The 25,109-nt window shown below is 44.5% G+C and overlaps 1 protein-coding gene across 1 annotated transcript in view; it reads right to left on the bottom strand.

Annotated features, from left to right (window-relative positions):
• CLCN7 (chloride voltage-gated channel 7) overlaps positions 1–25,109 on the bottom strand; it is a 101,808-nt gene that overhangs the window by 33,172 nt on the left and 43,527 nt on the right. The window contains exons 10-14 of the mRNA XM_082260006.1: positions 24,432–24,525; positions 15,750–15,814; positions 7,460–7,576; positions 792–846; positions 529–589 (exon numbers count right to left, since the gene is read on the bottom strand). Of these exons, the coding sequence (XP_082116132.1) occupies positions 529–589; positions 792–846; positions 7,460–7,576; positions 15,750–15,814; positions 24,432–24,525 (392 nt within the window). The remainder of the gene's footprint in view (positions 1–528; positions 590–791; positions 847–7,459; positions 7,577–15,749; positions 15,815–24,431; positions 24,526–25,109) is intronic.

A 25,109-nucleotide genomic window follows, 5' to 3' on the forward strand; every position in this document is an offset into this window, starting at 1 on the left:
AAAAAAAAAAAAAATTCTCTCTCGTTCATTGACAGACACAGCTCCATATTCTTCTTGACCATTGGGGTTATGCTGCCCCCCTAAAGGAGTAGGACACGCTGCGTCTGTCAATGAACTTCAGAGAAAAGGATTTTATGGCAAGTCAAAAATCCAGTACTGCTCGTCTTGCAAAACACTCGCAGACCAAGTTACTCACAATCCAAGGTTTTATTGTACAATAATATATATATATATTATATATATATATATATATATATATATATATATATATATATATATATATATTCTCGGAGTCATCCACATACTTTGCATGTGTGGATCTATTATCTAATCATTCTAAATTCCCCATTCCTTTAAAAAGAAGGGTATTCATTGGTGTCTTTAGCCCTGTGGAACCTTACTGTGAATTTTCAATATGAAAAGGCTGCAGCATCACCAGGGTGTCAAACCCAAGAAGACCAAACATGTACATAGACAACAAAGGAAGAATAAAAAAAAAAAAAAAGAATAAGGAACACATCACTTTACCGGATTCTAAACACTGTTAACCAGTTGTTCAAGGCATTAAACAGCGCTCCCAGCATGCCCCCTGCCAAGAAAGGATAGAGAGAGGATAATGGGAAAGTTATATTTGATTCATGTTGGTGTCATAATAAATGTATTTGTGCTTCATATGCTTCTTTTAAATGCACTGGTATTCTAAAAAATAAATTACAACAATAAATTGCTGCATAATTAATACCAAAATATTTCATCTTCATTAAGTATTAAAAGGTCTTCCTTGGTCTTACCTATTGCTCCCATGACAATAAAGATTGGAAGTTCAAAGTACTTGTAGCTGTTTTCCTGCCAATCAACAAAAACAGCAATAGATGAGTAAAGGAGCATTTTATCTATCTCTCTTTTACAGCATATAGTACCCTTAACAAAAATCGTTCAACGTTTCCTTAAGTCGATGTCAACAAAACGCAAATAAAAAAGGGACTCTTCCAGTCGGAACATCCTACTTTCCAGTAACAAACATTAAAGGGGAGGAAATTTACCTCACTTCCTATTGTATCTCCAGGAGAGGAAGTGAAGAGAAATCTCCCCAATAAGACACAGGCACAAAAAAAAAAAATATTGCTATCACAAGGTGGCAAACCTTCAGAGCCCCTTTGAAAGAGCCCCTTACCAGTTCTAAAATTCAGTACCAAGCCTGTGGCTGCTGCTGCACCTGTGAGCTTGCTTTACCCCTTGAACAAATGATGTTTATTGACATACCCTGATAGAAAAGGGATTAAAAAATGACCTGTACTGTGAATTGTATGGCCAAAAAAGGGAAGCCAAGGATAAATGAATAGTCACCAGTTTTGACTGTGGTCTCCCTTATCTTCTCTCTATTACTGACTTGCCACACCTTGTTCTGCTTCTGTGTGGAGATGGCCTGCTTGGTAGAGGAGCAGGGCTTTGCTTCCGCATTTCAGATCCACCCCCCCCCCTCCCCCCATGACTAATGAGGGAGTATTAAAAAAAAAAAAAAAAAAAAAAAACAGGTGGTACTCCGAAAACACACAGCGAAAGAAAGGAGATTTTTGCATTGCAGGTCTTTAGATACAGCTTCCTCTCCAGCAGTACAGCTGTGACATCACCAAACCTCACCCCAAATCTGGTAAGACTAGAAGACTGAGGCAGCAATTCCTTAGATGACCTCACACTGCAGATATACAGTTATAAGGCTATATTTTATATATATATATATATATATATATATATATATATATACACACATACATACATACATACACATATATATATATATATATATATATATATATATATATATATATATAAAATATACACATACATACACACACACACAGTACTGTGCAATATTGTTTTAGGCAGGTGTGAACAGGAATGCTGTAAATTAAGAATGCTTTCAGAAACAGAAGTAGTAATAGTTTGTTTTCATCAACTAACAAAATAGAAAGTAAACAGAAGAGAAATCCAAATCAATATTTGGTGTGACCTCCTTTGCCTTCAAAACAGCATCAATTCTTCTAGGTACACTTGCAGTTTTTGAAGAAACGCAGAAGGTGGGTTGTTACAAACATCTTGGAGAACTAATCACAGATCTTCTGTGGATGTCGGCTGCCTCGAATCCTTCTGTCTATTCATGTAATCCCAGACAGACTCGTGTTGAGATCAGGGCTCTGTGGGGGCCAAACCATCACTTCCAGGACTCCTAGTTCTGCTTTACACTGAAGATAGTTCTTAAAGCGGAGTTCCACCCAAAAGTGTAACTTCCGCTTTAGGTAGTCCTGACCCCCTGACATGCCACATTTGGCATGTCATTTTTTTTTGGGGGGGGGGGGGGGGGGGAGCGGGTACCTAGTTTTGACAGGTACCCGCTCCTACATCCGCTCCCCCTCCTTCCCTGCAAGTTCTCCTCTCCCCCTCCCTCCCTGCAATCTTCTGGGACATGTCAGAGGTCCCAAAAGATTGCCAGCCAATCAAGACGCGGAGCGCAACTCGCGCATGCGCAGTGCGTACCCGGCTGTGAAGCCGCAGGCTGTCACAGCCGGGTGCCCACACCAGGGATGCCGGCGCCGCTGAGACCCGAGGGAGAGGATCGAGGCTTCGGGCGGCCGCATCGCTGGACCGTTGTACAGGTGAGTGTGTGTTTAGTAAAAGTCAGCAGCTACACTTTTTGTAGCTGCTGACTTTTACTAAACACAGAAAAGGCTGGAACACCGCTTTAATGACATTAGCTAATTGTATGGCATGATGGATAAGTATCTGCCTGTATTTCTCAGCATTGAGGACACCATTGACTCTGACCAAATCACCAACAATTTGCAGAAAATGGAGCCCCAAAACTTGAAGAGAACCTCCACCATGCTTCACGATTGCTTGCAGACCCACATTGTACCACTCTCCAGCCCTTCACCAACAAACTGCCTTCTGCTATAGCCTAATATTTCACATTTTGACTCAACAGCCCAGAGCACCTGCTGCTATTTTTCTGCAATCCAGTTTCAATGTTTTTGTGCACAGTTGAGTTGCTTAGCCTTGTTTCCATGTCAGAGGTTTGGCTTTTTGGTGGCATTTCTTCCATGAAGACCACATCTGGCCAGACCTCTCTGGACAGTAGATGGGTGTACCTGGGCCCGTTTCTGTCAGTTCTGGGCTGATGGCACTGCTGGACATCTTCTGATAAACATGATGTGTCTTTCATATACTGAATTACGTTTCTTTGGCTGCCCACTGAGTCTACGGTCCTCAGCGTTGCCCAATCAATGGTGTCCTCAATGCTGAGAAATACAGGAAGATACTTCTCTATCATTCCATACCATCAGGGAGGTGTGCGATTGGCCCCAAATAAATTCTGCAGCAGGACAATGACCCCAAACATACAGCCAATGTCATTAATATCTTTAGCATAAAGAAGAACAAGGAAGTGATGGTTTGGCCCCAGAGAGCCCTGATCTCCACGTCATGGAGTCTGTCTGCGATTACATGAAGAGACAGAAGGATTTGAGGCAGCCTACATCCACAGAAGATTTGTGGTTAGTTCTCCAAGATATTTGGAACAACCTACCTAACAAGATCCTGTGTGCAAACGTACCTAGAAGAACTTACTGCATTTACTTCTCTTGGGAAGAAAAAACACACACACACATACACACGGGCCGCTACCAAGGAAAGGGTTGCAGTCAGCAGCCATCAGGAGTTCAAACATGCCCAAAAGCAATAATTCATTCTGTGATCATACACTATTCTAAACCCTTATAGGCTTCCATTTTTCTTCTGAGGAGGGATGAGCCATGAGACCACCAGGACATGTCATTAGGATCATGAGACTCGCTCCTGACTTGAGTTTTTCTCACCAAGAGATTTAAGTAATAAAAGAATTGTGGGATTTGTCTCCATAATTTACTAACCCTATTATGTCACATGCAAAAGTAATCGCTCATACAGTGGAAGGAAGAACAAAGATCTGTGTGTCTTCATTTGAGAAAGGGAAAAAAAAAAAAACACCGGATTCTCCAACTCCCCAATCCCTGCATCATAACCCGCATCTGAAAGTAAAGTTTGCCCCAAATATCTGTCTGTAAATCTGACAGCGTGGTTGTCACCCTTTCCTGTGCGCTCGCCACAGCTGGCACCTGTTAGATTACCCAAATTGTCAAACGAAAGATGTAGGGCAGGAGGCAACATAGTGAAATTCACCCAGTTGCTCGGGAACCAGTAAAAAATTCATATAGTGTATACACAACTTTACTATCATTAAAGCTCAGAAAAAAAAAATATCTCTTGCAGTGAGGCTGTGTCTGCACTGCAAGTGATAAAAGCTTGTTTTGTTGAGGGGAGAAGAGAAACAATTTTACTTACCTGACCCTCCACTCCTCTGATAGATGACGCTCCCCCCCCCCCCAATCTGGCAGTGGACTGTGCCTTGGCATGCCTACGTCCACAGCAGGGCCATGGACCTTGCTCTGGTCTTGATGACGTCAGGAGCCCAGGCAATTAGAGCAGGGGGGGGGGGGGGGATCAGCCCACTGCAAGGGATAACTTTTTATGTGGAACGGCTAGCAAGGAGGCTTTTATTTTTAGATGAGACATATTGGGGAGATTTACTAAAACTAAAGCACACGGAATCTGGTGTAGCGTAACCAATCAGCTTCCAGGTTTTAGCCCTCGTTCACACTGAACGCAGGTTTGTAATCATGTGAGTTCAGCTGAACTCGCATGATTTCAAAACCACATTTCAGTACGAGTTCTGGGGCGATTTGAAAGACACCTGTGTAAGTTCATGCACATTTTTCTATTGAAATCGCCAAAAGTAGTGTAGGAACTACTTTTGGAAATCAGTGCGGTGCTGCAAAGTCGGCGTTGCACCAGTTGGGAAAGTGCCGCTTCTGGCATTAGGCTGGGATTTGCTATGTCAAATCACGACAATGTTAACGGGGGCCTATTTTTAAAGCTTAATTTAACAAGCTGAAGTTAGCAGCTGATTGGTTACCATGCACAGCTGCACCAAATGCCATGTGCACCAGTTTTAGTAAGGGCTATTTCACACGGAGTGGACCGCATTGCGATCCGCTCCGGTCTTTTTTTTTTTTTTTCACGGAGCGGATGACACTTGTGTCATCCGCTCCGTATGTCCGCATATCATCCCATCCGTTTGCGGATGATATACGGACATAATGTAAGTCTATGGGCATTGCGGATGTCAGCGGATGACACCGCTGATATACGATTTTGCTTCCTTTCCGTTTTTTGAACGGAGGAAAAATAGGGTTCTGTTCCGTTCCAAAAAATGGAACAGAACTGAAAGGAAGAAAATCGGATGTCAGCGGATGGTATTCCGCTGACATCCGCAATGCCATAGACTTACATTATGTCCGTAAATCATCCGCAAAAAAATAGGATGATTTGCGGACATACGGAGCGCCCGTGTGAAAGGGCCCTAAATCTTCCCCAAAATGTCTGTTCTGCAGTTCTCACCTGCCTGCAATTAAACGTCCTGAGTGCTGGGGTAAAATTACTCCTATGCATACATGCAGGAGTTGTTACATCATCCCAAGTTGGCCAATCAAAGAAAGCCCAAAAAAAAAGGCAGAACATGGAAGATGAGCAGGTGAACACATCAGCTCCAGCAAGGAAGCTTGCAGATGTTATATAATTGGAGTGCAGGTAAATTTAGTTCTGCTCTACACTAAGATTTTGAAATAAGTATAACCAGTATGGTCCTCCTACACTGTTATTTTGTTCGTCAGTAGAGTTGATAAAGTTACACACTGACTTTTTAGAGCTTACACAAAAGATTAAACATAAATGACTGTAAGAAGGTATTATTGATGTAGAAAAGTAACAGAAGACCAGGCAATACATTTCCAAAAAAGAAGGGAGGTTTAACAACAGCTGCAGCTGGGAACAAATTCATTTGTTCAAAGAATGAAAGGCACGCAAGCCTTCTTAGAACAATTTTTGACCATAGAATTACATGTGGTACAATATGATTGGTTGTCAAAACATACATCAATGTAGTTACCATGAATAAAAAAAAAAAAATGACAGACATCTGCAGCTTCAGACACCGATGTCTGAAACTGTCTGACCTTTACTAGTAAACTTTCACCCAGTAAACTTGTGACTGTCTTCCAAAGAAATACCAATATGACGCAGAGAGGTTATCTAGAGTTCAACTTTTAGATATAGCTTTCCACGATATGAAATATTATAGTATACATTCCCAAGTGGCGGTTCACACAAATGCGATCACAGACATCGCATGTAATTCGGAGCGCACTGCTCCTAAAATCACATGCGAGGTCTGTGCGGTGCAAATTCAGCCATACAGTGTGTATGGCTGAATTCGCACTGCACTCGCAGTGAACTCGCACAGGACCCTTTTTTTGGTCCGCAGCAGAAACAGATCGCATGGTGGTTCACACCAGTGCGATCCGATTTCTGTGCGAACTGTCAGATCGCACTGCGATATGCGATCTGATCTGGGGGTGTCGTTAAAGCGGAGTTCCACCCTGGGAAAGTTTTTTTTAATAAAAATCCCCCCGGGACAGTCAGGGCTAGTGCATTCCACAATGGCTAGCCTCTGATCTGTCCCGGGTTGCACTTACCTTTTAGAAGAAATACTTACCTTGAAAATGTATTGTCCAGCGCTGTCATCTCAGGTGTGGGCAGCTTGAAGCCAGCGCGATCCTCTTCTGTGTCCTCTTCCATCTTCTTCGGTCCCACGATGCACTGCACCGGCCCCGCCGTCAATTTCGGGGCCGCAGCGTCGTCCCTGCACAGCTTCTGGGCATGCCCAGAAGCTGTTTAGCAAGGTATGACGGCGCCTGCACCGGAACTGACGTCGAGGTCGGTGCAGGCGCATGGATTCCTGGGAGCGATGACGTTCAGCTCCCAGGAATCAATGCAAGCAGGAAGTGACGAGTCGCTGTGACCGCCGAAGGGAGGAAGTAAGTCAAGTATATTTTCTTCTAAACAAGTAAAAAAAAAAAAAAAAATTGCGATTATCCATTTGTTTTTCAGGTGAACCAGACCAAGAAGATGGAGGCAAGTATAATTTTAGGGTGGAACTCCGCTTTAACTCTGAATTGACACCCCAGCGTATCGCATATGGCAGTGTGAACTGCCTGTGCTGCGGATGCGGGAACACGCAGTATATTCGCAGTGTTCCCGCATCGCGATAGTGTGAACCAGCACTTAAGACTAATAACTATTGCTTTACTATTGATTAATAATAATATTGAGAATTCCACTACTACTATAATAATTATAAACTTGTTCATAATTAATGATGATAATAATAATTATATTAATAACATATACAAATGAATATGAATAATTTGATTTACATGGATTAATATGAAATTCTGCAACATTGCCAAGTCTTTTAGCCAGGCTAGGACCCAACATAAAGGCAAAGAAAATCGTGGGCCAGACTCACATCTGTATCAAATCTTCCAAAGTTTATGAGACCAGGATTGCTCAGGTCACCCGGTTTGCGGTTGTAAAAGCTGAGGACAAAGTTCAGCGTGAAGGTGGAGAGCATAGAAGCGAAGAACTGTGAAAGGAGAGAAAAAAAACAAATATTTAGTCAATGGGTAAAATAGCTAGATGTGGGACTTGACAGTTTGATAGCTCCAGATGAGGAAGACGTTACAGGATACAAATGAAGATGAAATTAGGCAGAAAACGAGAAACAGTTGTACCTGGAACAACCGTGTTATCCCATCTCATTCATACCGGAGATGGCTCAACACAGACTGAATCTGTTCTTAACTGGAACCTTTAGCTGGGCCCCTGCAGGTTAATACCATAATGTGCCAGTATGCGCCACACATTAGGACAAACTTAACTTTTCATTTTTTTTTTTTTTTTTTAATGGTCCCCCCAGTATATGCCATAATGTGCTAGTATGTGTACGGGAGTCACTTCATCACGATGAAGAGCAGGGCCATAAATGGTAAACGTACTCAGAGCTGTGCATGCATGGCCGCCATTATCACTGGCAGGCTGGGAGAAGTATTTATGACAGAAGAGACAAATGGGGTCTCTTCAGTCATTAAATCAGCACTGTCCAGACATGGTCAGACAGAGAATTATTGGTCTTAAAGCCTGATAGGACAATCATGGGAGAAATCATGGGAGAAATGACGCAGCACATTAACCACTAGAGGGCAGCACGTAGACGTCTAGCCTTAGGATATTTGTATTGCTTCTATTATAACGGCCGTAATTGAGTTATTGTAATTTTAAAACAACAAATTTTTCTTTAACGCATAGTAGATCATTCCACTCCAATATACATTTAGTAATATGTAGCAAATTTATGTTAAGAAGCGATCGTAGCGGTTCGCACAAACACTAGAAGGAAGGAGTGGCTTGAGTGCATATATAACACAGTGGCACGCTCAGCACGATAGCTACAGATGACGCTGTGACTGACAGCGAAACGTGTCTAGCGATTGGCCGAGCAGATTGCCACGTCACTTCCGGCCGGTGGAGCGCACGCTGCGGGAGCAGCGAACCACCGTGCCGAGTTTTACATGCGTGTGATTACATTATGTTTGTGAGTATACCCCTGTTTACCCTAAATAAACGATTGTTCAAACGATCTTCACCATGATTAGTTCTTTCTTTCATGAGGACACCTGGGACTAACAACCATTAGCAAGGATCTTACCCGCAGCAACGTACCAGCAGCAACGTACCAGCAGCAACGTACCAGCAGCAACGTACCAGCAGCAACGTACCAGCAGCAACGTACCAGCAGCAACGTACCAGCAGCAACGTACCAGCAGCAACGTACCAGCAGCAACGTACCAGCAGCATCAGAGAATCCATGCACAGAGTGCGATCAGCATTTCATGCCTGCTTAAAGCCACATTGTGGTAAGTAGATAACCATGGGGGGGGGGGGGGACCCCTCTTTAAGCACGGATTAAGCACTGAAGCACTTTTCATTTCTTTGATGGACTTGATTATGGACATTATACATTATTATTTTTGATTTTTATGAATTGTTCACCATTTAGGATTTTTATGAATTTTGAAGACATCATTGCCTCATATATATTTGTAAGCGAATTTGCACAGTATATTTTAAGCAGCGCTGAAACCACCAACACACAGAAATGAAAACTCCTCCTACAATCTATAAGCACTCACTGATACAAGTCACAAGATTGCTCTAATTGCTATATACAGCTGATGAGAAAAGGTATTTAACAGTTTATATTTACTAAAATAATTGCATTTTCATGTTCTGTGTACTGTAGGAGACCAGATATAGTGAAGGCAGGATCTGGGTTTAGTAACACTTTAAGGTACATAATGTGAACATTTTGATTTTGAGCCCAGTGTTGGCTGCAGGGAATTCATAGCTCACAGATTGGTTTCATTTATTGCAGAAACTACTCTCCTATTATACATAAAAGTGACAAAACTTTTATATATTTTAAACTTTTTTAAACTCACCTTTTTTTTTTTATAAAATAAAGGCAAAATGTTAGCATAGAATACACTTTGTCTTTTCCTTTGCTTCAACTCTCAAATGCAAGCTTTTTTTCTGCTATAATCAGACCTCCTGTTCTAGGTTGGCTACATTCATTTTCTATGTGTATGTGAACATAGACACCACCTCCTGCTTGCCCCAAGATGCACTACACATCTTTGTGCCAACAATTTCAGCGCTATGGGAACTGTAGTACGCATAGAGAGGAACATGTGACCAGAAATAACAGCACTACTCTCTATACCACCTTGGGTGCTCAACCTGTGGCCCTCCAGCTGTTGCAGAACTACAAGTCCCTTCGAGGCATTGCAAGGCCAACAATTACAAGCATGACTCCCAAAGGCTGAGGCATAATGGGACTTGTAGTTCTGCAACAGCTGGAGGGCCACAGGTTGAGCACTCATGCGTCTACAGCAGCGTTTCTCAACTCCGGTCCTCGGGGCACACTAACAGGCCAGATTTTAAGTATTACCTTGGGGAGATGCAGACTAGAATACTGCAATCACTGAGCAGCAAATTAGATCACCTGTGATGTATTTCAGTTTTCTTGCAAACCTGGCCTGTTAGTGTGCCCCGAGGACCGGAGTTGAGAAACACTGGTCTACAGCAATAGCGGTGAGGTGAATCAGTGGAGGATCAGGAGTGTGCACAGGGCACAAAAGAAGCCTGAAAACCAAAAAGGTAAAAAAAAAAAAATATATATATTTTAGAACTGATGTGACACTGAACTCTAATTTTTTGGGCACATGCTGGATTTGTTTCATTTCCAAAATATCTATAAAAAAAAGGTATAAAAAAAAGGTAAAATCTGTGATCAACCAACGCCTGCCATGCTATACATTTCCACTGGACTTTCCACAGCCTTTCTTTCCAAAGCTTTGACTTACTAGCAAGCATCAAACTGACATTGACCACCCTCAGCTCACTCCCTTTTTTCATGTTCAAGTATTGACACCTATCCTCAAGTTTACAAAAAAAGACCGCTGCCTGCTTGGAGTCACCCTTTAACCTATGCAGGCAATTCCTGCAGTGTTCCACTGATTCTGTGTTTTTTGGCTGGGTTAGGTGAGGTCGAGAACAAATCTTTGCCAATCCTTGTGATCAGGATCAGTCAGTTTATCTCCCCTGATCTCAAGATACTGAGCCATCTGATAATATTTCCAGTACGGGAACAGAACAAAGTCCGCTCTGTCTGCTATAAAAGCTGCTGGCGAAAATTCCAGCATTTTACTAGAAACACAGACTGATCTAAAAAACACCAAATATTCCTTTTACATTTTTATCTGATAACAAGTAGAAGAATCTATATACACAATGGGGACCATTTACTAAGACTGGAGAGGGCAAAATCTGGTGCAGTTTTTTTTTTTTTTGGTCAAAGCTGAATGGAACGAGCTGAAGTTATAAGCGGATTAGCTATCGCGCACAGCTGCGCCAGATTTTGCACTCTCCAGTTTTAGTTAATCAGCCCCAAAGTGAATAATGGCCAGCGGGTGTGCACACCATGAGGACTTAAGGCCCCTTTCACACATAGGAGTCCGTCGGCGGACTTTGTTTATCTCATCTCTTCGCCGATTCCCCGCTAAGCAGACGGATGGTAGCGGTGTCTCCACGCTGTGTGCTGAGACAGAGCTGTCAGGTCCCCGCTGTTCTCTATGGAGGAATCGGATGGGAACGGATAGTCAGTCCATTCTCATGTGATCCCATCCGATCTGATCCGCTGGACGGATGGAAAATAGGGTTTCCATCCGTCCAGATTTGACGGATTGGATGTCAGTGGACATGTCTACGCTGACATTTGATGTCCCATAGAGATGCATGGGGCATCCGTTCAGATCTGCCTGAAAAACGGACAGGTGGATCTGAACGGTCCGCCTGTGTGAAAGGGGCCTAAAGGTTAAGTTCACCCTTTGGAACATGTTACATGTTCCACCCATATTTAGGGTGGAACATGCAACATGTTCCAGCAGCTGCATCCCTTTCCCACTCTCCCCAGTGACAGCGGGCGGGCATCTGCTGTCACTCTTTAAAACTCACATGGCCGTGCAGGACTCCGTCCACCCAGGCCACATAATTTTATGCAGTCCTCTGTGATCGAGAAACTACAAGTCCTGCAGCTGTTGGCTTGTAGTTCTCAATAAACGACCACAGTGCTGTTGAGTGCTTTGGTAGTTCATTCTTCCTGTCAGTGAGTATCTGCTTGCCCATAAGAGGTACAAGCAAAACGATGCCATGCAGGAGTACCGCAATGCTTAACAGGCTGCCAAAACTAAAAATAGTATTCCCTGAGGAATGTGATGATACGTTTCAGGACGTCAGACGATAGGCTAACCCGGAAGTGCGGTCGGTGGACTGTGTGGGCTACACAGACGCTATAACACAGATGCCACTGCTGCATTTTCTCTACTGAGATATGAGTTAGTATGTTTTTATTCCAATCAATCGCAAAAATTACCACACTATATAGTGTTCCCTGGTTGTGTTCTACTTATGTAGCACCCTACAGGTAGGTGCTAGGAAAAGTATAGTGGGCCTTGCCTGCTTAACAGCAGGGCCATGATTTATTTTTGTCAGTCAGGTTGTCATGGCTCCCAAGTGTGTCTGCTGAGAGGGGAGTCTCCCCACTGGCCCTGTGAAAGGCTTCTCATTGGGCAGTGGAGGAAACCCAATCAGGGACACATTCAGGCTTGTATCTACCCCAGAAGGTGGATTCTGCCACAAAGGATTCTGGGAGTGGGTATAAGTCCGAAGGGGGCGCATGACTCAGCGTCTTTGGCGGGAAGCAGAATCCCAGGAGGGAGAGTACGGCTGTCTCCCCTCCTGTCAGAGGAAGTGGATGTATCAGGTGCTGCCTGAGAATCCAGAGAGTGCCGAGTTGAGCTGCAGAGGGATCCGGTGTACCGAGAAGCAGCGGAGAGAGAGAGGGTTCGAGTTCCAGGAAAGCCTACACAGGTCGTGAGTACTGAGGACTGCCCCTGGGGGTCTGCCTAGTTAGAGGGGACAACTCCGGGGAAGGTTCTAGGGATCCAGGAGTCAGCTAGTTGTAAAGGGGGTACCCAGCGAGAAGACCCTGAAGTGTAAAGGGGGCACCTGCAGTTTGGGCCCTGAAGAGTCAGTGTACAGTGTGGAGTGTACAAGATAAGAGTTGCAGCAGCACAAGTATCTACACATTTAGCTGGCGTCAAGACAGCGCCAACAGGCATTTTTCTTCAAGTGTCCCATTTGTACCTAGTTGAGCCAGAGGAGTATCCCACTCATTCCCTTCTCCCATCCCCTAAATACAATAAAACAAACAAACCAAAGATGCCGGAATGGTCATTGTCTCAGTTCGCACACCTGGGTTCACAGCTCAAATGTGCTGAGAGTGTTACCGGTAACAATGGCAGACCCACCTTAGGCTCAAGGCCTAGAAAACCTGCTACACCTATAAATGGAGTCTTTAGGACGTCTTATACCCATCAGAATTTACCCCAGGACTACCAGAATTTTTCTTAATGCTGTATTATTTTCTGCTAAAAGGCGAACTTATCCTTTAAAGGGACACTAAACTTACATTTTATTTTACATCAATTGTGCTAAAATATCAAGTATACCATAGCTGATTTTTGTTTAAAAAGTATAATTGTTTTCAGGCTTATTTCTCCCGTGCACACTCCTCATCCTCCACTGATGCACCTCACTGCTACTAGTGTAGAGCAGGAAGTGTCATTATTACTGGTCACTTGCGCCTCTCGATGTGTACTACAATTTCCATAAGGATAAATGTGTCTGCAGGTAATTTTTAGTCTATTTCGGGGGCGAGCAGGAAAGGGTCCCTACATTCACATGCACAAGGGGGGGGGGGAATAGTGAAGAACAAACGTAGCCACCCTATAACAGGAAGTGTGAAAACAGCAAAAAAAATCTTGCATTTGAGAGATAAAGCAAAAGGAAAGGAGAAATAGAATGTACATTCTAGTTATTTAGACATATTGCATTTATAAGAAATGTAAATTCAGTGTCACTTTAAAGCACATCTGTTAAAAAAAAGCAATTTGTAGGGTGCCACTAATGCTGCTAGCGGTTTGCATTGAGGACTTCAGATACAGCACAAGGTCCTCACCTTTGCTCGTTCAGAGTCAGCCACTAAACACACTAAAGCCAAAAAACACAAAAATGAGACAATTAGCATTTAAAAAAAAAAAAAGGCCTGAAATGGAAGCCTACAGACAACTGCCCTTTATTCTGTGCAGATTTCATTCAGATCTGCAGGTATAATCTGGTTGTTAGAAGAGGTCTTCCCTGACTGTTTTCTTGCATCAAAACTGCTTGAGTCCTCCAGCGGTTTACAGTATCTAACAAAAGTGAGTACACCCCTCACATTTTTGTAAATATTTTATTGTGTTTTCATGTGACAACACTGAAAAAATGACACTTCGCTACAATGTAAAGTAGTGAGTGTAGAGCTTGTATAACAGTGTAAATTTGTTGTCTCCTTAAAATAACTCAACACACAGCCATTAATGTAAAAAATGCTGGCAACAAAAGTGAGTACACCCCTAAGTGAAAAATTTCTTAATTGGGCCCATTTAGCCATGTCCCCTCCCTGGTGTCATGTGACTCGTTAGTGTTACAAGGTCTCAGGTGTGGTAAATTTGGTGTTATCGCTCTCACTCTGTCATACTGGTCACTGGAAGTTCAACATGGCACCCCCATGGCAAAGAAATCTCGAAGGATCTGAAAAAAAACATTTTTACTCTACATAAAGATTGCCTAGGCTATAATAAGATTGCCAAGACAATGAAACTGAGCTGCAGCACGGTGGCCAAGACCATACAGCGGTTTAACAGTACAGGTTCCACTCAGAACAGGCCCCGCCATGGTTGACCAAAGAAGTTGAGTACAGGTGCTCAGCGTCATATCCAGAGGTTGTCTTTGGGAAATCGTGCTGCCAGCATTGCTGCAGAGGTTGAAGGGGTGGTAGGGGTGGTGGGGGTGGGGGGATCAACCCGTTAGTGCTCAGACCATACGTTACATTGTGCATCAAATTGGTCTGCATTGCTGTCATCCCAGAGGGAAGCCTCTTCTATAGATGATTCACAAGAAAGCCACAAACAGTGCACAAGAAAAGCGCAAATAGTTTGCTGAAGACAAGCAGACTAAGGACATGGATTACTAGAACCATGTCCTGTGGTCTGATGAGACCAAGATAAACTTATTTGATTCAGATGGTGTCAAGCTTGTGTGGCAGCAACCAGGTGAGGAGTACAAAGACAAGTGTGTCTTGCCTACAGTCAAGCATGGTGGTGGGAGTGTCATGGTCTGGGGCTGCATAAGTGCTGCCGGAACTGGGGAGCTACAGTTCATTGAGGGAACCATGAATGCCAACATGTACTGTGACATACTGAAGCAGAGCATGATCCCCTCCCTTCAGAGACTGGACGCAGGGCAGTATTCCAACATGATAATGACCCCAAACCCCTAAGACGACCACTGCCTTGCTAAAGAAGCTGAGGGTAAAGGTGATGGACTGGCCAAGTATGTCTCCAGACCTAAACCCTATTGAGCATCTGAGGGGCAACCTCAAATGGAAGATGGAGCGCAAGGTCTCTAACATCCACCAGCTCCATGATGTCGTCATGGAGGAGTGGAAGAGGACTCCAGTAGCAGCCTGTGAAGCTCCGGTCAACTCCATGCCCAAGATTATTAAGGCAGTGCTGGAAAAAAATTGGTGGCCACACAAAATATTGACACTTTGGGCCCAATTTGGACATTATCAATTAGGGGTGTACTCACTTTTTTGCCAGTGGTGTAGACATTAATGGCTGTGTGTTGAGTTATTTTGAGGGGACAGCAAATTTACACTGTTATACAAGCTGTACACTCACTATTTTACATTGTAGCAAAGTGTAAATTCTTCAGTGTTGTCACATGAAAAGATATAATAAAGTATTTACAAAAATATGAGGGGTGTACTCACTTTTGTGAGATACTGTAAATTTATACATTAAAGGCTGTGCTCCAAAAAGGTTTTGAGGCTTTAAACATTGCTTTATGGGATGTCAGTGGGGAGAGAAGAGGTGAATCTGATCCTGGTGCACACAGGAGAGTTTTATTAAAAGGCACAGTTATCTACTTATACCATTTGGTGCCATTTATCACACAGTGTAGGCACTTGTCAATGATTTTAAAAGCAAACTGTTATAATACAAAACATGTACCAGAAAGAGCAGGGCACTTACTATTCTCCATGTAAGCAGCTGGTTCCAGAATGAGGCTCCTTCTTCCAAGCTAAAAAGTACACCACCTAGGGAACACACAGAAAGAACACAAGCAGGTGACACAGGATCCAATGTAATGTGCACTACATCCACCTAAAGCGGTAGTAAACACGCAATAAAAAATAAAATAAAAATCCATTCTCTGCAACATAATGTCATAATGTGCTAGTACTAGGACATTATGAAAGACTTACCTTAAAATGAAGCTCTCCAGTGGTGTGCTGTTACCGCTGACAGGGCTTCTATCTTCACCCGGTCTTCCTTCTGGGTTCACAGGCTCTGGCCATTTGAATGGCCGAGCCACAATGAGGTCAGACTGTGGCACAGCTCTCATAATGGACGCCATGCTGTCCGTATGTGCCAGTGATGTTAACAGCTGCAGAAATAGTGAATGTCTCCTAAACAGTGCACGTTTAGGAGTCATTCCTTGTACCTACATGTAAGTTTAATTACAAGTGGTGTTTACTAACACTTTAAAGACTAAGTTCATCTTTTGGAACGTGTTACATCCATATTGAAGAGCGGGAGGCATGTGCATCTTACATCCTGACCCCCACTGTCATATTTCAAAATTGGCACGGCTGTACGGGGCTCTATCTGCAAAGCCATGTCATTCATAACAGGAATGTGTGATTGAAGAAACTACAAATCCAGTCTTCCACCATGGCAGACGGCTTGTAGTTCTCAATGAACTGTGAGAGCATTGATGTGTACCCTCCAAGTTCAAGGATACTTCATGCAGCTTTCAGACTGACAGCACGGCACGTACAGAGGTACAGGCAAGAAAGCAGGAGGCAGTGTCAGCAGGAGCCAAACACTGCATCTGCAATCTCTCTGCATCCTCCTGGTAAAAAAAAAAAAATGCACATTTTGTTTCCTGCAAAAATAATGGGATTTTTGACTTACCGTAAAATCCATTTCTCTTTTGTTCATTGACAGACATAGCTCCCCATCTTCTTGACTACGTGGGTTATACTGCCCCCTACAGGAGTAGGACAATAGACAGAAAAGGACTTGACTATGCCTATGGGGCAGTCCCAGGGGGTATACTCCCACTCTCTGCTATAGGTACTCAGTTTTGTTACAAGCGGTGTCAGAAGAGAAAAAACCCAACACCATATAGAGGGGTGGGTGCAGTGTCCCGTCAAACATCAGGGAAATGGATTTTACAATAAGACAAAAATCCCATTTCCTCTTTCGTTCATTGACGGACACAGCTCCTGATCATCTTGACTATGTGGGACATCCCGAAGCAGTGACAAACATGAGGGGTGGGAACAGCAAGAAAAAAAATACTTCCCAGGTAACATGGAGCTCAACCATAAAACAACTGGAGCTCACATGAAAAAAAAAAACTTGACACCCTCAAAGAGAACCAAGTCTTCTAAACAGCAGCCTGCAAAACCTTGCGGCCGAAGGAAGCACTCGCAGATGCCAACACATCCACCTTCTAAAACTTTGTGAACATGTGCACAGACGACCAGGCCTTGCAAACCTGCATCACTGATGCCCGATGACAGAAGGCCCAGGGGACTAAGAGCCCGAGTAGAGTGAGCCTTAACATGGAAAGGAGGAACCTCAACCACAATCTGTCTGATCCATCTGGAAATGGTCGCAGCAGACAAAGCCAACCCTTTGCGAGGTCCATCCACGAGGACAAATAGGGAGTCTGACTTTCTAAAAGATTCCGTAGCTGCCTGGTCCACCCTTTTTGCCCAAACCACATCCAAGGAATGCAAGGCAATTTCTTTAGAATGCTTAGGTCTGGTACACAGGGAGAGCAACACGACGTCCTCATTCAAATGAAAATCAGAGACGACCTTTGGAAGGAACGACGGACATGGACAAAGAACCACCTTGTCCCTGTGAACCACCAGGTAAGGTGGATGACAAGACAGCGCCGCCAGCTCAGACACCCTGCTCGCAGAAGTAATAGCCACCAAAAAGGCCACCTTCTGAGACAATGTAAGCAGGGGGAACCTCCTGAATGATTTCAAAGGTAGGCTTCTGGAGAACTGACAACACCAAATTGAGGTCCCATGGCAGCAATGGAACCGCACTGGAGGAACCAAATTTCTCACTTCCTTGGGAAAGGTACGCACCAAGGAGTGTGTGGCCAACGGATGTTGAAAGAAAACTGCCAAAGCCGAAACCTGTCCCTTCTTGATGGTACTCCTCAAGGCCAGGTGCTGCTCAACCCCTCGTTGGAGGAAAGCTAATATCTGAGTCACCGAAAAGGAGCGAGGGTGAATCCTGAGATATTCACACCAAGCAATGTACGTCTTCCAAGTACGATGGTAAATCTTCCTAAAAGTAGATTTTCTAGCTTTTAACAGCGTAGGAATCACTGAGTCAGACAACCTTCTATCCTTCAGCACCTGGCTTTCAACAGCCAAGCCACCAAAGCCAGCGACTGCAAAACAGGATGGAAGATTGGCCCTTGCAACAACAGATCTTCCCCTGAGAGGAAGTCTCCAAGGAGCATCAGCAACCAGCCGTACCAGATCGGCATACCAAGACCGGCGAGGCCAGTCTGGAGCCACTAGGATGACCGGAATTCCCTTCTGCCTCGATCCTGCGCAGGAGTCTCGGCACAAGCTTGGGAGGAGGAAAAGTGTAAGTCAGAAGATAATCACTCCAAGGAGCCACTAATGCGTCTGTGGTGTCAGCTAGAGGATCCCGAGACCGTGCTACAAACCTCTGCACTTTCCTGTTGAGTTGAGAGGCCAACAGATCCACCTCAGGTGTAACCCATTGGAGACACAAATGATAAAACGCCTCCGGATTAAGTGACCATTCCCCCTGGTCCAAAGCCTGTAGATGGAGGTAATCCGTCTGCCAATTTTCCACCCCTGGAATGTGCACAGCAAAGAGGGCTGGAACAATTTGCTCTGCCCACCTTAGAATACCGGTTAAGTCCCGAGTCGCCAGGACACTTCTCGTGCCCCCTTGGTGATTGATATAGGCCACGGCTGTGGCATTGTCCGATTGAATCAGTACCAGACACCCCTGGGAGATGACATGTCCAATAATCCAGAGTCTGATCGCTCGGAGTTCCAGTACATTGATCGGTAGCCTGGACTCTTCCAGAGTCCAGACCCCCTGAGCACAGTGTGCCGAAGACGCCTCCCCACCCGGACAGGCTGGCGTTCGTGGTGACGACCGTCCAGTACAGGGGAAGAAACAATTTGCCCTGACGAAGTGCCGGAGAACAAAGCCACCAAACCGGACCCCCTCGGACTCTGGCTCAACAGGATCAGATTGTCTAGAGACTGAGGATTCTTGTTCCATTTCACCAGAATCTTTTTGCAGAGGTCTCGTGAGAAACTGTGCAAACGGAACCGCCTCGAAGGTAGACACCATTAGGCCCGGTACCCGCATGCAAGACCCATGAGATGAGTGTCAGCTGGACAGCAGAAGCTGAATTGCCTCCTGCAATTTCTGAAGTTTTTCCAGAGGAAGAAAAACGCTGGCTGAGGCCGAGTCCAGAGTTTGACCCAGATAGTCCAGGCATGTGGACAGAACCAGAGCAGACTTCTGAAGAATCAGAATCCAACCGAACTCCCTCAGAGTTCACAAAGTAATCTCCAAGAGAGGGGATCAGGTTGAGAAATATGCTTCAGGGACTCCATGATTGGAGAATGGAACCCACAGAAAAAAGTGCAAGGGACACCCCACCACAAGGCCCAGCACAGAGCACTACCGCTGCAACAGCAGAGAGAGGGAGAGAGAACCCCACAAACAGACTCACAGCCCTGAACTAACTGCACACCATGCAGTGATCAGGAAGAGGAATATCCAGGGATCAACACTAGAGGCCGAATAGGGGCTCCCACCGACAAATCACCGCCCATCCGGCTCTAAAAACATGGCCGCCGCTATTTTCAAAGGGAAACCTAAAGAAAATGGCGGCCAAGGTTACAACAATATGGCCGCCGATCTGTAGCATAAAAGGCAACAAAAAAATGGCGGCGCCAGGCGGCTCCCAGGGGGGACCCCAGAAGCTCGAAAACAATCCCAACAGAAAGGGGGGCCCTTGCAGGCGCCCCCACCAGGCCCATCCCCCTTCCAAAGTTTGATCATTCAGTCGCCGGCAGCGCCCTCCCCCCCTACCCCCATCGCCAGCTCAACACCCCAGGCCGACCTAAAAAGATATATGTCCACCCCGGGGGGGGGGGGGGGGGTGTGAGGGCGAAGACCTGCAAAACATCACGGTGAAAGGGGGGGGGGGGAACCCGGGGATCTGACCATCCCAGGGAGGGGCCCACGTCCAACCCAAAATCCTCCAGGGGTAGAGGGGGGAAAGCTACTTACCACACCAGGAACAGGGTGGGCACTGCTCAGGAGAGACCACCGCTTCATCGCAATGTGGGTGCTGTCGACCAGGAGGAAACGTTGCGACTCAGGCTGAAGCCAGTTCGTATGCACTTTCGCGAGACTTTTAACTCACAGGCCAGCCCCCTTCCAGCGGAGCTATGACGTGGCCGACCTATCGCGGCGCTGCGGTCTGCACGTGCTCGCTGGCCAGACTGGGGGGACCCCTGGATCTAGATTATCAAGTCCATCGCCCAGTCCGGCACTTGATTGTAGATCTCACAGGAACAAAATAATAAAAAGAGGAAAAAAAATTCCATTTAAAAAGAAAAAAATTGCCAGGACCAGAGATCCCAGCAAAGAACTAGGCCCCTACTCCTGACTAGGCTGAAAAAAAAAAAAAGTACCTATGGCAGAGAGTGGACATATACCCCCCCCGGGACTGCCCCATAGGCGTAGTCAAATTATTTTCTGACTAGTGTCCTACTCCGGTAGAGGGCAGTATAACCCACATAGTTAAGAAGATGAGGAGCTGTGTCAGTCAAGGAATGAAAGAGAAAAAGGTGTATTTATTTATTTTTTTTTTTTTTAAAGGCGACCTTAGCCTTTAAATGTTAAAATGGACCTTGCAATAAAAAGGTAAGGCCGCTTATGTAAACATTCAAAGCTCTGAGATCCAAGAGAAGGCGAATGTCTCCTTTTTTGGTTTGGGAACAGTCAAAGTAAATAAGTTCTCCCTGTTCTTAACAGCACAAGGGCTGAAATGCTTGGCCATTCAGGAGAAAATCCTGCTCCACACCCCCTTTAATGCTACTCATATAAGCAAAAACTGAAGCAGTCAGTGACATTTTTTAGCAGAAAAGAAACACAGAACTACTCCTTCGAAGGCACTCATCCTGTGCTTGCATTCTCCTACTTGCCTCTTTTACAATATTCAATTTTCTGCAAGACTAGATTGTACAAATTAAATGGCTACCTTCAAAAGACTTAAGGTCAGTATTTCTAACTACTGTTTCCCAACTGCATCAGTCACTGAGGTAGGAGGAAGCTGCAGTCACAAGGGGAAGCTGTGGTTGGAGTTCTCAGACTTCCCAAAGAAATAATTACATCTGACAAAGTTTCCTTATCTTGTCCCGGAAACTATTTTACAGGACGTGAAAAAAAAAAAAAGCATCATTTAATACAGCTATGTGTGCAAAATATTTTAATTAAATAGAACAAGCATAAGCAGCTGCCAGCACAGCACTTATGGCACTTTTCCACTGCAAGTCCCGTCTCGGCTCTACTCTGCCCTACTTGGCCCGGTTTGCTTTTCCACTGCTGGTACCACATGGTACGGTATGGTTTTCTTTTCCACTAAAGTAATACTAAAGTTAAGTGGGTGGGATAACGGGGTGGGTGGGATTCTCTGACCAATCAGTGGCTAGTAGTGACTGCATGCAAAGGATTATGGGATATGGTACCGGTTATGGTACCTGCTGGAACCACAATCAAGTAGGTACTGTTTTTTGAGAGCCGTACCGTTCGGTTCCATGCAGTGGAAATGCGCCGCCGTACCGTACCGAACTGTTCCTACACCGTACCATGCGGTACCAGCAGTGGAAAAGCACAAAAGCGAGCCGAACCATTCGGGTTCCATGCAGTGGAAAAGTGCCATTAGACAAGGAGAGCCACGGCAGCAGTATTAGCCAATAGGCTTTGCAGAATTCTTCTTGTTTACAAATTTAACATGCTTGAGGTCTTGATGCTTAAGGTCTTTATGGTTAGGAATGCTCTAACCCCAGTGCCACTGCTTCTACATTATCAAATTACAGGTTGAGGCAGATCCTAGAGCACGCTTTATTGTTTTTTTTGCTTTGCAACAAAATAGTCAGCAAGCAGTGTCCAGAACCTGGTTGTGCTCTTTGCCCAGGGGTGCCTGGATCACAAGAATGCCCAACTAAAAATACAAACCCAAAGGCAGGTTAAACCATTAAATCAGTGTGCCGTTGCTGAGAATTTAGCCGTTTACTTGGACTCCAGCTTTAAAATGCTGACACACATCGAACAAATGTAGTCAACTTCAAGTGTAACAGTATTGTCATCACTATTAACCCATCCTTAACCAGTTCTCGCTGAAGTCCAGGTAGTAACAGGAAGCAAGGAGCCATTGCATAATTAACATACTTATGCCTCGTACACACGCACCGATTGTTGGCCGTGAAATTTCGGCCAACATCCGATCGGCCGTTTGTCGGCTTGTTAGTATGATGATTCCGACAACCAACTGCGACTTTTCAGCCAAACAAAATCTGGTGTGCATGCTATAAAATTTTTGTTGGCTGTCACCAAAACGGCCGATTTTTCGTCAGTCAGTACAGATTTCGGCAGACAAACATCAGATGAGCAAGACTGGGCATGCTGAGAAGAAAAAACACACGGAAAGTAAACCATCACATGACATCACTTCTGAAGTTGGTTGTTGTTGGCCGAGAAAATTTGTGTGCAGTCTAGGCACATTCCAACCAACACAACACTGGACAAAAGACGGCCGATCGGTCGGCCAACAATCGTTGCGTGTGTACGAGGCTTTAGAGTGGAATACGTAGGCAAACAGGTTCTCTTCAGACACCTGCTCAGGCCAAGAAACGTTATTTCTGCAAGGCCACAAATAGCTGCTCTAAAAAGAAACTGAAGCCACTGCCAGGAAAATACAAAAATAAGGGCTATAACATGGCTGTGTGGGCTTATCTATATAAATAAATAACTCTTCTGGTTTAAAAAGCTGTATTGGGTGACAAAGTAATCCAGCCTTGCAGCACACAAAACATGCCCTTTTTCAGTATGCAAACTGGAACCTGGGGGGGGGGGGGGTTGGTTGGTGGTGGGATCAACAGCTGTCCTTTAGCCAGCTGTAATTTACCAGTTCTACCATAAAAGTAGAGAATAATAATTTGTTCACCTAGTTACTATTTTTCCTAAAGTTAATTGAGGTTTTAAATGGATAATATTTGTATAAAATATTAATGCATAAACAAATAAATAGTGAATTACACACGTCTGCCCCACTGCATAAGCAGAACATTAACACATTTGCAATGCGTATTCTGCATTGGTTCCTTTCTTATACCCACCCAGCCTGATCATTGGACAATGAATTAGCAGTGAAAATTCAATTATTAGGGAGGGGATTCAGAAAGCAGTAAAACTCAACATATAGCTAAACTGGAATGTAGAAAGGTGACGTTCGTGCATGTGCAGTGTGGCAGAGGGATGTAAATCATCTGAATGCCTAAGCAGTACTTCTCTTAAAATAACAAAATTATATTTGACACAATAGTATAAAAAAATAAAAAAAGGCAATTGAACTTGGTATTTAGCAATTGGCCTGGATATCTACTTTATGCATTATGGGTTAAAATTAGGGGTTAGGTCTTTTCAACTTATGACTTTATTATAGGGTTTGTTCAAGGCAATAAAACAAGTTCTCCTAAAAGATCACTGTCCACTGATAACTTTGTTGCTCCCCTGCCACTGTTCTATTTGTGTGTTGGACTATGTTGGAACTTACATAGGGTTAACAGCCTTTTTTTCTGCCCATATAAAAAGTGTCTGACCTGGCAACTGGCTGCTCAGGCTGAGTGCCGAGTCCTGAAAGTAAGACCGGCCATACATGGTTCGAATTGCGAACCATGTTTGGGCAAGCTGAATGTTCCATTGATCGATCGATTAACTTCGGTACAACCAGCCTGCCAGATTCGCTGCCGATTATCGCAAAAGGCTGCTATAGCCGCCAGTGATAATCATGGTCTTCTCCCAGCAGGGCAACGCCCCCCCACCCCGGAAAAGACAATTGCTCAGGAGGAGGAATTCCCCTGTCAACACGGTCTTTGTTGATGGGGAAATTGTGCAAATTTCTTTTCTGCAAGCCGTGGTTACTTACCTGAGCTTGATAATGATCAAGCGATTTCAACGAGAGCAGCAGCTCTCCCCCTCACGATTGGCTGAGATGCGTTCATTTGCAGCCAGTGAGGAGGGGGTGGGGCTGAGCCACGCTCTCTCCGTATCTTATGGAGACAGAGAGTGGCGCTGAGGAGCAGGCACACACTATGGAGGCACTTGGCAGGGGGGAGGGGCCCGAGGATAGGAAGATCGGGGCTGCTCTGTGCAAAAACTATTACACGGAGCAGGTAACTAGGTATGACATGTTTGTTTTTTTATTTTGTTTTAACTTTTGCCTTTACAAACCCATTAAGCATTTGATCAGTTAAATATTTCCTACTATTATATTATAAGGAGAGGCCCCAATAAATACCAAGCTGCTGAGCTTTTCACAAAGAAAACACATACCGACTGGTGCTCCAAAAGCTGCCGACACCCCAGCAGCGGCCCCGGCTGACACAAAGTCCCTCTTCTCTGTGTCCCTGCGGAAGTACTCAAAGATCTGCAAAGACACAAAATAATCATTCACAAACAAGTCATGCTGTGAACACCCCTGAGAAGTCCTTCAAGCTGCAAGTAATGCCTCGTATACACGATCAGGTAATCGTAGAAAAAGAATTACTTTCGAATTGATCGCTCGATAATCTGAACGTTAGTACACAGCTTTCAACAACCGATCACGACATTTCGATTGACAGACAAAATCCGAAGGGACAAACGAAAACTTTTGTCGTACGATAGCCTAGCGAATGACAATCTTTTAATCAGTACACTATGCGTCCGCTAAAAACTGATAGCCAAAGACCGCGCATGATCAGAAACAAAAACAACCCTGAAAAAGCCTGGCTGCCATTGATTTTGTTTTGCACTGATAGGTAACTACGCAACCACAAAGCTTTTCCAGAATCGTACAAAAAAAAAAAAAAAAAGAAATCATACGTTTAGTACTCATTGTTGAATTCGATTCTAGTATCATGCAACAAAATGCGAATGATAAGTCGTCCAATTATCTGATCGTGTGTACGAGGCATAAGGCCTCAGGACCGAGTGATAACAGACTGCAGGGGGGAGATGTACTAAAACTGG

The sequence above is a fragment of the Pelophylax lessonae genome (assembly GCF_965119305.1).
Source record: "Pelophylax lessonae genome assembly, chromosome: 6".
Classification (NCBI taxonomy): Eukaryota; Metazoa; Chordata; class Amphibia; order Anura; family Ranidae; genus Pelophylax; species Pelophylax lessonae.